Source organism: Moschus berezovskii, chromosome 22, assembly GCF_049115385.1.
Source record: "Moschus berezovskii isolate FMDL1 chromosome 22, NW_MosBer_1.0, whole genome shotgun sequence".
Classification (NCBI taxonomy): domain Eukaryota; kingdom Metazoa; phylum Chordata; class Mammalia; order Artiodactyla; family Moschidae; genus Moschus; species Moschus berezovskii.
Window position 1 is genome coordinate 24,222,075 of NC_142481.1, and position 12,126 is coordinate 24,234,200.

At 44.4% G+C, this 12,126-nt stretch overlaps 1 protein-coding gene across 2 annotated transcripts; it reads right to left on the reverse strand.

Annotated features, from left to right (window-relative positions):
- Positions 1-3,352: 3,352 nt before the first annotated feature.
- On the reverse strand, positions 3,353-12,053 carry TXNL4B (thioredoxin like 4B). 2 transcript variants are annotated; one of them, XM_088829982.1, is made up of 4 exons: positions 11,811-12,053; positions 8,258-8,426; positions 6,755-6,906; positions 3,353-3,684 (listed from the first exon to the last, which is right to left on the reverse strand). In XM_088829982.1, the coding sequence occupies exons 2-4, from the start codon at positions 8,387-8,389 to the stop codon at positions 3,519-3,521; spliced, it is 450 nt and encodes a 149-aa protein (XP_088686108.1). In that variant the 5' UTR covers positions 8,390-8,426; positions 11,811-12,053; the 3' UTR covers positions 3,353-3,518. The 2 variants fall into 2 exon arrangements, with proteins under 2 accessions (XP_088686108.1, XP_088686109.1); XM_088829983.1 differs by lacking the exon at positions 11,811-12,053 and adding an exon at positions 10,452-10,509.
- Between the last annotated feature and the right edge of the window lie 73 nt (positions 12,054-12,126).

Consider the following 12,126-nt stretch of genomic DNA (forward strand, 5'->3'; position numbering starts at 1 on the left):
CTTCTGTAATGTTTCTTACGTTCTTTACCACTGAGAGGATTCTTTACCAGTGAGCCCCCAGAGAAGCCCTTCTGTGCTGCTTTTAGCCTTGGGTTTTTTTTTTTTTTTTATTCTCTCATTGATGGTATAGCAGCAGCCAAGTACTCTAGAGTTTACTGGGAATGTGGCAGAAAACACCCCGAACCAACTGGAAATCCCTAAGGTGATACGAACTGTCCCACTGGGGAACTCATGATCACCGAAAGAGTGCCTGTTCAATGGCAGGCCTCAGAGAGGTCCTGGTTATCCTTGTTTTATAGACAAGGAAATAGAGAGTCAGAGAAGTGATTTGCTCAAGGTTACACAGCTAGAAAATAGAAAAGCTGGATCTTGAACCTTTGTTGTTGCTTAGTTGCTAAGTTCTGTGACCCCCACTGAGACCCTACCAGGCTCCTCTGTCTGTGGGATTTCCCAGGCAAGAATACTGGAGTAGGCTGCCATTTCCTTCTCCAGGGGATCGTCAGCCCAGGGATCAAACCTGCATTTCCTACATCGACAAGCGGGTTCTTTACCACTGAGAAACCAGGGAAGCCCAAAGCTGAGTTCTGAACCTAGGTCTGTTTGAACACAAATCCCGAGCTCTTTTCACAGCATCCTCTGCTTCTTCTGAGTAGAGGAGGAGAAAGAGAGAAGGCTGGTGAGGAAGACGCTGGCTCAAGAGGCATGACAACTGTTCTGACAGATAGTACTCTGTTGCTTGTGCTCCAACACACCAGCGCTTCAGCTAACACAGTAAGATGGCATAAAGGCAGGACTTCTAGATTTGCTGGGTCCAAATCACAGCTCGATGACAAACCTGCCAAGTTCCTTGAGCTCCCTGCCCATTAGTCTCCTGGGCTCTCCCACAGGGGACTTAACCCAGACAGGCTCTAGGGTGCCATCAGTAGTAACATTCTGGGGCTGGGGGGAAGTCAGAAGTCTCTTCCTTAGGAGAGGCTGCTTTTCCCATTTGGAAGAAAACAACCCTCAACTAGGACTCAAACCACAGCCATCTGAGTCCTTCGTTTCACAAAGATAAAGGTCTTGCCATGAACGGTTTCCCAGAACAAAAGTTCTGGAACGCAGCCCATGAAGCTCTTCTTCTAACTGAAGAAGAAGAGGTCTGAGCCTCACACCTTGATTTAGCACACTGGCCCTTCACCAGCATGCAGGCTTGGCACACCAAAATGCGGCCTCCCCTGCTTATGGCTTAAAATGCCAGCTGGTGTCACTACTCTCTCACTAGCGTTCTGTCCTTCTGCGTGATGTTGTCACAGACACTCTCCAGACCCATCAATAACGGAAAACAGGTTGGAGCTCACAGGCCAAGGAACAACTGAGACCTATGTTCTAGAACCTGCACAAGAGACGATGGCCAAAAACTCAAAAATAACACAAACATGTAAAACCACGCCTCTCAGCATACAGCTATACCTCTTTCTTCTAATAATACCTTCAGCACTAAGTTTTTTGAAGAATAAACCATCCAAGTTTTTTTTGAAGAAAAATCTGATTCTATTAAGTGGCTTCGGCCTCTCTCTCAGGAGAAAAATAAAACTTTTGGTATATTCTCACTTTCCTTATCTCCTCTACCTTCCTCCCCGGCAGCACCTCCTGCCCGCCTGCCTCCCCCTCGGGTTTCAGTGACACTGAACTCCGTGGAGCCCTCTCAATATGCATGCTGTCTCCAGCCCCTGGGCCTTCCTTCCCCGGTTACCCCTAATGCCCTCCCCCTTCTCCATGAGTACCTCCTACTCTCCTTTAAGGCTCAGGAACTGTTTCTTCTAAGAAGATTTTTTTCCCTTCCAGGAGTCATTTGTTTTTGTGCAGTATCTGGCATAGGATGGGGGCATACAGTATGTAACTAATAAACACTCGTGGAAGGGAGAGCAACTATCATGGGAACAAAAACATAAATCTGGACTTCAGAGAAACATCACCAAAAAGCTCTCAGGAGGAAAGATGATATGAGAATCTTATGCATGAAAGTGCTGAGTTTTTGCTGTTATCTGAGCACTTCTCACACCTCAAATGCTGTGTAATTTAGGCTATGAGAGACAGAAAATCCAACTAAAGTGACAGGTGGTAAAGACGTTTTATTCTTTCACAGAAATCTGAAAGGAGGCAGGTCTAGAGTCCACTTGAGAGCTTGACATCATCATCAGGGATCCAGACTCTTTTCATTATTCTTTTCAGCATGTTCATTTTTCATCCCAGGGCTGGTTGCCTCATGGTCCTAAGATGGCTGCTGTGGTTCCATGCATCACGATTACCAATGTAAGCAGGAAGTGGGGCCAGGAGAATATGGAGGTGGTGGTGAAAGGATTTTGTTGTCTCATTCCTGAAGTGGCTCTCTCCTTTATCAACAAAGGCCACCCAGGTGCCCAGCAACCTTCCTCCTCTGCCACGTTTGTCACGGAAGACTTGGAAAGGAAGCACTCGGCAAAGGGGGGCAGCTGTGCAGTGACAGTGCTGCCTTGCATGAAGGCCAACAGCTGCCAAGCGGGTCTTGTGCTGCCTGGTGCACTGCCTTCTGGTTCTGCACACGTTCTTATTCTAGAAAGTCAGTGCCATTAGCTGCATGAAAAGAGGAGGAACTTGCCCAAGTGGGGAAGGTTGTACCAGGGGGCCCTGGGAGAGCAAGAATGCTTCATAAAGTTATTAAAACAGGCAAGTCCTATATAGATGATACTTCTTTCTAGCAGTTCTGAGATCTCTTTCCAGTCTTGAGTCCCTGAAGTACAGTTTTCCCCTCAGAAAGAGGTGGAGCTCCAGGAGAGATTGGCTCCTACTGACTAAGGGTAGTTAATTTTTTGTTTAGCTTAAATTGGGTGCTGGACAGTAAAGGTTCAAGTTCTTACCTCTGGGGCAATTTAGTAACATAAAAAGCTGGTAAAATGAGCAAGCCAAGATCTCTTTAAAATTCTGAGCCAGAAAGTCTTGCAGATAAAACAAACTGGGCCACTATCAGTAGAGAATGATTTATTCCAAGAGAACCCGGGGTAGTAGATGAGCATTAGATAAACACATGCGCGGAGGGAGGGCGAGGCTGAGGATGAAGGAAGGGGTGGGTATGTACACATAGGGTAGAAAACAAGTGTTTTTGCTCTTATGTGAACTGATTTTCTATTTTACTCAATGTATCTAATAAACATAGTTGAATCAAACTGTACTAGCCAAATTTAGAAGGATTCTGTACCATCTTAAAGAATAAAGACAAGCACAATATACAGAGTAATTAAAATACCCACACTGGGGAAATTGTCCATGGCTGGCTTGACCTCTCTGAGGTCTGCAGGGCGTAGATACTTGGGCATCCTCGAATGTCCCAGCACCATGTGGTCTTCTGCTTGGCGGCCGGTACTTTCTACTGAGGTCAAACCTCTTATTCTCTGGGATGCCGACCATGTTTCTGAAGGACTCCAGGAAAACCGCACAGCTGGAGTTAGGTACTGTTTTGAGATGGGCCTTTCTCTTCAACTCTGATGGCAGTGAAAGCACTAAATGTCTTGATAGAGGAGGTCATATTTGGGAATATTCTTGGGATCAATAGGACTTTGTACAATAAGTTTCCCCCTCATCGCTCCTCGATAAATTACTTCAATCAAATCTATGAAGTCTTGTTTGGTTTTGAAACTTCCCACAAACTTAGTGTGATCTGGAGACCTAAATAGCATAAAAGAGAAACAACCTGGCTCAGAACTTGTCAAAAATGCTTGTAAGGCCTTCAGGATAAACAAAGTCAACAGCAGCTCTCTTTCCTCTGGTCAGGGAGCCGTTAGACACAAAGCCCTGACACTGATTTTCCATTTGTGATTACAGGGCCCATTTGATACACGACTAAAACAGTGCTGTGGGCTACTGGGAGAGCGTGGAAGCCCTACTAGGTGAAAGCTTCTGCTTAAGAAACTATTTAATCACTTCTCAAGTCGTCATCAGGTAGCATTCCCTGGGTGTCCGAACGGGCTTAGTTTGCTGTTGCCAAAGCTGGCCAGACACTGTGCAAAGTCCATTAACTGGTCACTGTCTCTGGGCGGTAAGTATTAATACAATATTACTTTTTTTTTTTTAACTTTTCAAGGAAAAAAAAATTACCTGTGAGGCCAGATGCTGCATTTTGGCATATATCCTTTCAATCTTGCATGTGTATGCATTTCTTTTTTCACAATCATGAGAATCATATCATGCAAATTACTTTGTAATGTGCTTTTTTCAAATAACATATATTTCTTTCAATGTCATTAAACATGCATCTCCCATACCATATTAAATTAATATCTAGTATCTTTCTATGGACATCGAGCTTCTAAGCATTTTGTTCTCTAAATAATGGTGGGATGAATGAACATTCATGCGGCCAAATTTGGCCACTTTCATGACTATTTTCTTTCAGATAAATTCCTGGAAATACAATTATTGGGTTAAAATTTTTATACACTTTAAAGGTGATAAGTAGTATCACAATTCACCTCTGAAAAGATTCACCAAATTAATACATACACCAGCTGTATTCTAGGAGAATAAACAGCTTTAAAACACTTAAGATAGATAATATTTAACACACTTTCAAATAGATAATGACAAAGCAGGCACACAGGTTCTGGACAATTCCAATCCCAAAGAAAGGCAATGCCAAAGAATGCTCAAACTACCGCACAATTGCACTCATCTCACACGCTAGTAAAGTCATGCTCAAAATTCTCCAAGCCAGGCTTCAGCAGTATGTAAACCGTGAACTCCCAGATGTTCAAGCAGGTTTTAGAAAAGGCAGAGGCACCAGAGATCAAATTGCCAACATCCGCTGGATCATGGAGAAAGCAAGAGAGTTCCAGAAAAACATCTATTTCTGCTTCATTGACTATGCCAAAGCCTTTGACTGTGTGGATCACAATAAACTGTGGAACATTCTGAAAGAGATGGGAATCCCAGACCACCTGACCTGCCTCTTGAGAAACCTGTATGCAGGTCAGGAAGCTACAGTTAGAACCGGTCATGGAACAACAGACTGGTTCCAAATAGGAAAAGGAGTGCGTCAAGGTTGTATATTGTCACCTTGCTTATTTAACTTATATGCAGAGTACATCATGAGGAACGCTGGGCTGGAAGAAGCACAAGCTGGAATCAAGATTGCTGGGAGAAATATCAATAACCTCAGATATGCAGATGACACTACCCTTATGGCAGAAAGTGAAGAGGAACTCAAAAGCCTCTTGATGAAAGTGAAAGAGGAGAGTGAAAAGGTTGGCTTGAAGCTCAACATTCAGAAAACAAAGATCATGGCATCTGGTCCCATCACTTCATGGGAAATAGATGGAAAAACAGTGGAAACAGTGTCAGACTTTGTTTTTTTGGGCTCCAAAATCACTGCAGATGCTGATTGCAGCCATGAAATTAAAAGACGCTTGCTCCTTGGAAGGAAAGTTATGACCAACCTTGATAGTATATTAAAAAGCAGAGACATTACTTTGCCGACCAAGGTCCGTCTAGTCAAGGCAATGGTTTTTCCCGTGGTCATGTATGGATGTGAGAGTTGGACTGTGAAGAAAGCTGATCGCCGAAGAATCGATGCTTTTGAACTGGTGTTGGAGAAGACTCTTGAGAGTCCCTTATACTGCAAGGAGATCCGACCAGTCCATTCTAAAGGAGATCAATCCTGGATGTTCATTGGAGGGACTGATGCTAAAGCTGAAACTGCAATACTTTGGCCACCTCATGCGACGAGTTGACTCACTGGAAAAGACTCTGATGCTGGGAAAGGTTGGGGGCGGGAGGAGAAGGGGACGACGGAGAATGAGATGGCTGGATGGCATCACCGACTCTGTGGACATGAGTTTGAGTGTACTCCGGGAGTTGGTGATGGACAGGGAGGCCTGGCGTGCTGTGATTCATGGGGTCGCGGAGAGTCGGACACGACTGAGCGACTGAACTGAACTGAACTGACCATAGTAAGAAATGATTACTATGGATACATTCAAAGTACATATTAAGCATTGGATTGCTGACTAGGTGGTGGGGGGAGCATTCCAGATTTCATGTTACTCAGTCTTCTTATTTTTAAGATTGATGCGGCTCATTTAAAGTCACTATAGCATTTGTTACAATATTGCTTCTGTTTAATGTTTTGGCTTTCTGGCCTCCAGGCATATGGGGTCTAAGCTCCCCGACCAGGGACTGCACCCGAACCCCCCACTTTGAAAGGTGAAGTTTTAACCACTGGACCATCACGGAAGCCCCTCATCTTACCTATTTTTGACAGACTGAGAAAGAAGGACTTCAAAATTCTCTAACTGAAAGCAGACAGAACGCTTGGTAAGGGAAACGCATGTCTTAATTTGCTGAAGGATCACTTCTTTCACAGATGCAGCCAATAAGTATCAAGAGTTTAAGAACAATGGCCCATTTTGTTTGAAATAAAACTCCTGGGAAACTTTGACCAAAGCTGTTCTATATTTTCTGCAGTGATGGATGGTGAGTGCTTTACAAACTGTACTAGTCTCTCAGATTTAAGTAGTAAATTAACATTCGCCACTCATACTGGAAACACTCTCATTTTGTACCAAAGTTACACACACACACACACACACACACACAAAATTAGAGACTTCATCAACTGAGGAGACAGTTACCAACATAAGACACACAAAGCCCCCATCCCCTCCAAGTGGGTGAGCTACTGAAACTGACCAGAGAAAAGAAACGTTGAAGACTACAGTAACTTCATGTCAATCTAACTTACCCATAGTCCACTTTCATATGCTGCCCATTGAAGAAAAACACAGTGGACGGAATGTAACTGATGTCAAAATAGTGTGTATAGACTGGGGTTTGGTCCACGTCTACTAGATAGATAGCAGCCATTTTACTTAAGTCGGAAGAGGTCTTAGAAAGCTGCAGATGAAGAGAGAGAGGTGGGTTACAACTTGACGGCTGTTAACGTTCCTTCTGTGAACCTTTTAAATAGAAGAATTTTCTGTGTGAAAAAAATTCCTGGACCAAGAATCTCGCCTGTTGGGAGTTCCATGTTAAGAGACAGTATAACCTTATTCAGAGTGGGAATCACTGTTAGTAGGGTAATGAGAGGCCCTGAGCAAACTGGGTGAATACATTTCTTCTTTTCATCTTCTATTTTTGATTAAAATGTGTTTTTAAACTTTTCATGGATCTATAAAATCCATACTCGCTTAAATAAAAAAGTAAACTCAGAAATATGTGCTACAGATAAAACAATTCCCCCAAATCTTCTTTCTGATCTCACCCTTAAATGAGTTATGAGAAAACAGCAGACCTTTATGTGGCACTTGCTGTCTGCTAAGTGTTCTCAGTGCTTTACCCTTGTTGGCTCCTTTAATCTATACATTTCCAGGAGGTATGCACGGCTACAGGCACCATTTCACAGATGAGAAAACTGAGCCACAAGGAGGTCATGTGCCCCCGGTCACACAGCTGTAAGCAGCAAGGCTGGGATCTGAACTTGGACGGCCTGGCTTCAGAGTCTACACTCTGTGATATTCCACACCCCCACAGTTGAGGGTAAAATGCTCTGGCCGCTTTCCACCAGGGTAATGCATCACACCCTCATTGTTAATCACACTCATGGGGTTTCTTACACTGGATCCACACTGTGGAAGGCAGCAACAGAAAACGTGGGTGAGGTCTCAGTCCTGGGTAAGTCTCTCTCCACAATAAAGAGAAACCAAGATAAGCTTACTCTGTCCTGTGCTCCCCTCTCGACTCATCAGACTGTAAAGGTGTGCTGTGAAATCATAGATTACCATCAGGCACACACTGGAGGCATCACCCCAGAAAAGCATATTTGCAGGCAAAGAAAACAAAGTTCAGATTCCAGCTCTGCAACTTAGTGGTTCTGGGCCTGTGGGAAGTCACCTGACCTCCCTGGCATGCATCTCCCCTCTTGGGAATACTAATTACCCCACTGCGGGGAGCATTGAATAAGACAATGTTCATAGACTCTAGTTCGTAACCTTTCTGGTCTTCCACTGCTTGTTGGTGAAACCGAGCTTCGGCAGCTGCTAATGGGGAAGGGCATCTAGGGCGGATTCCACACAATCACAGACTAGGGGGTTCGACTCAGGCAGGCACATGATCGGTTCTTGGTGGAAGTGTGCTAACAATTGAACAGCTGTACACCTGGGCCCTGCCTGCTCCCGCTCATGCACTCTGCAGATGTTGGAGTAAGAACGTATAGGTTTTTAATACAAATCTTAAAAAATTCACTTACTATGTCGTCTAGTTGCAGACAGACTGGATCCTCGTCTCTCCCAAACCTGAGAACCAGCACCTTCTCTGCAGTACTTTTTATTGCTTGGTCTACTGCCTTTTTGCTACTCAGTTTGGGTAACAGGAAGCTCATGTTGAAATAATCCGATTATCAGTCCTCACTGTTTGTCCTGAAAGTTGCAATGTTTAAAGGCAGATTAAGTGCATGAGTCCTAATTTTAAAACACTGTTCATTTCTGGAGTAGGTAACATACATATTTTTCCCTCCTAGATGAAAAAAAGTTTCATACAACATAGTAACAAAAAAGTAAAAGGAATACACTAAATGCCCAAACTGGAGGCAAGTCAGTCCACCAGTTATAAAAAAACAACAGAGTGGTAATACTGTCATAAAATTTCCCTCTCCCCATTCAGAGGGCTTGGTTGCCAGCGCCCTGGCGTAGTTACCAGGCAACAACTTTCATTAGTTTCTCAGGTATCTTTCAGAGTTTGTTATGTATTCACAAGAAAATCCCTTGTCACTCAAAAGATAGTGTATTCTATCAGTTGGTTCCAGCGGGAAAGAAATGACATCTTCAAATTTGGTAATCTGAAGACTTTCATTGTGGAAACAACAGGGTGTAGTGAAGAACCCTTGGCTAGGAGGGCCAGGACGGGGAGCTGTTCTCACCCCCAGGCCTGAAGGCGCCACAGGAGGGAGTAGTTACCAGAACTGTGTGGCCGACGTTGATGGGCGGACAGGGCCACTGTAAGCGGGGTCAGCCTGCAGTGAGGGGGCGCAGCCACTCTCCTCCCACCCTCTGATGCTAGCACTAACGCTCCCGCTGACTGCCTCCAACTGGAATGGAGAGGGCAGGGGAGCCGCAGAGCAGTCTAGAGAGGAAGAGTGGATCTGGAGCGGTAAATGACAGATGTCAGCACACATACTTCACCCACTCTTCTGCACTTTACCTCACATGTGAACATCTTCCCATTGCTCTATGCAGAAAACTCACACATTTCTTGTTACAGTGCCATGCTACTTCATGCATGTTCCATCCCTTTTGTACACTCTTTTATTGACAGACATTTATATTATCATGAGTTCTAGTTTAAAGATTCTTGGTGTATGTCTTATTGAATGTACCTCATTACATGCAAACAGATCAACTAAGAGGGCGTAAAAACCACACACACACACACAAAACAAATAGCAAAACACTGAGATAGAAGGGGATTCTCATTTTCAGGTTCACAGTTACATTTTTAGCTACAAAAACAAGGACCAGAATCCATGCCATCAAATTTCTAGTCCAGTATTCCTTTTACTACAATGGAAGTGAAAGTGAAAGTTGCTCAGCTGTGTCAAACTTTTTGCAACCCCATACTATACAGTCCATGGAACTCTCCAGGCCAGAATACTGGAGTGGGTAGCCTTTCCCTTCTCCAGGGGATCATCCCAACCCAGGAATCGAACCCAGGTCTTCTGCATTGCTGGCAATTCTTTACCAGCTGGGCCACAAGGGAAGCCCAACTTTTTACTACAGTAAGTCCTATTTTTTATGATCAAGAAACTCTTTGATCAAGGAGCTCTATTTCTGATCCACAAGAGACTCCACTGAGATATTTGATATTTTGAATTCAGTCCCAGGGGACTGAATGCTATGAAAAGGGACGATTTCATTCTCTCTTTTTCAGTGACAAGTCACATTTTAAGATAAAACTCATATAGGAAAGGAGATTGTCCCAGTAATGGGAAATAGGAAAGAAGACTGTCAAAAGGGACTTTCGTCAAGTAGGAGTGGCAGAACAAATTACTGATGAAAGGGAAAGTCAAAGAGAAGATGGATTTGTCCCACCACTAGAAATCAAATGAACAGCAACTTCTGTATTGTTAAGAGAGGAGGAAGCGGTCAACAGGGAGTGTGGAGGTAAGCATGTGAGAGAGTGGGACTGGATAAATGTTGGAAGGAGGAGAGGGAAATTTCTCTCTAGGCATGGGGAGAGACCATGCCTAAGAAAATGTCCACAGCAAAGGATACCAATAGAGAACTGACAAAAGAAAAGGTAAACATGGACAGCTATATTTGGAAAGCTAAGCTTTACCTATAAGCAAAGGAAAGCAAATTCAAAGATATATCTTTAAAAGTCATTCATTTGGCAAAGATTAAAGAAAAAACTGCAAGAGTGTGAGTTAACTGGCAGGCATTCAATACCTGATGGAAGGTAGAGAAACGAAACTTTTCTAGAAATCTGAAATACTCTTTGACCAACAATTCCACTTCTGAGAATTCCTAGGATATAAACAGACATGTGCACAAAGATCTGTGTACCATTTATAAGTGTGAAAAACTGGAAACAACCTAAACAGTCATCAGCAGTGACAGAGGGAATAAATGATAGTATAGCCCAGTGATGTACTAGTACAGTATCATTATAAACTGGGTTCAGTTCAGTTCAGTCGTTCAGTCATGTCCCACTCTTTGCGACCCCATGAATCACAGCACGCCAGGCCTCCCTGTCCATCACCAACTCCTGGAGTTCACTCAAACTCATGTTCATTGAGTCGGTGATGCCATCCAGATATCTCATTCTCTGTCATCCCCTTCTCCTCCTGCCCCCAATCCCTCCCAGCATCAGAGTCTTTTCCATATACTGGGTTGCTGCTACTGCTGCTAAGTCACTTCAGTCGTGTCCGACTCTGTGTGACCCCATAGACGGCAGCCCACCAGGCTCCCCCATCCCTGGGATTCTCCAGGCAAGAACACTGGAGTGGGTTGCCATTTCCTTCTCCAATGTGTGAAAGTGAAAAGTGAAAGTGAAGTCACTCGGTCATGTCTGACTCGTAGCGACCCCATGGACTGCAGCCTACCAGGCTCCTTCGTCCATGGGATTTTCTAGGCAAGAGTACTGGAGTGGCTTGCCATTGCCTTCTCCGATATACTGGGTTAGAGACGAATAATTGAAAAACCCTCACGATAAAGAAAAAATATTCTGTAAAACAGTAGTATATAAAATGTGCTCTCACTTTTGTACAGAACCTTACTATAATGCATATATAAATATTCACATAGAAAATAAATAAAAATGAAAATGCTAGGGCTTCCCTGATAGCTCAGTTGGTAAAGACTCCGCCTGCAATGCAGGAGACCCCAGTTCGATTCCGGGGTTGGGAAGATCCGCTGGAGAAGGGATAAGCTACCTCTTCCAGTATTCTTGGGCTTTCCTGATGGCTCAGCTGGTAAAGAATCCGCCTGCAGTGCAGGAAACCTGGGTTCCATTCCTGGGTTGGGAAGATCCCCTGGAGAAGGGAAAGGCTACCCACTCCAGTATTCCGGCCTGGAGAATTCTATGAACTGTATGGTCCATGGGGTCACAAAGAGTCGGACACGACTGAGCGACTTTCACTTTCAACTTCGTCAGAGATTATCTCTGCGTGTTAACAGAGGAGTGACTTTTACTTACACTGTGGGCGCGCGTCTTGATTTCCCCCAAATATCCGACATATATATTTTTAATGATGCCTGTGGTTGGCCTACTTCTGGCCCACAACTGCTGGGGAAAACGATACTTACTTTAATTGTACACGTCACCTCCTTCTCTTCCACTTCAGGGTTGTGGACAACCCCGACCCTTTCTCGAAAAACCCGACTCAGACGGCTTTTTTCCCTTGCCCCAACCGCGGCGGCGACCCCAATTCAAAGCAACCTGGAGCCGTTGCCTAGCAACCCTCTGCGGCCCACCAGAGCGGACGGAAACTGAAAAAGAAAACGCCCAGGTGCGGTGATGAACGCGCGTTCCGCTCTCAATAACCCAATCAGCAGAAGAGGTTGTTCTAGTCACCGCCCACCTACCCTGCTCTGACCGGAAACCCCAGGGTCACTCCCGCCC

What these genes read in the sequence shown, in the direction of transcription:
- TXNL4B (XM_088829982.1), bottom strand. Translation starts at nt 8,389, where the DNA reads ATGAGCTTCCTGTTACCCAAACTGAGTAGCAAAAAGGCAGTAGACCAA. An exon ending in GTCTGCAACTAGACGACATA is followed by an intron (nt 6,907 to 8,257) that starts GTAAGTGAATTT and finishes CTTCATCTGCAG; the next exon opens with CTTTCTAAGACCTCTTCCGA. An exon ending in CATATGAAAGTGGACTATGG is followed by an intron (nt 3,685 to 6,754) that starts GTAAGTTAGATT and finishes TATGCTATTTAG; the next exon opens with GTCTCCAGATCACACTAAGT.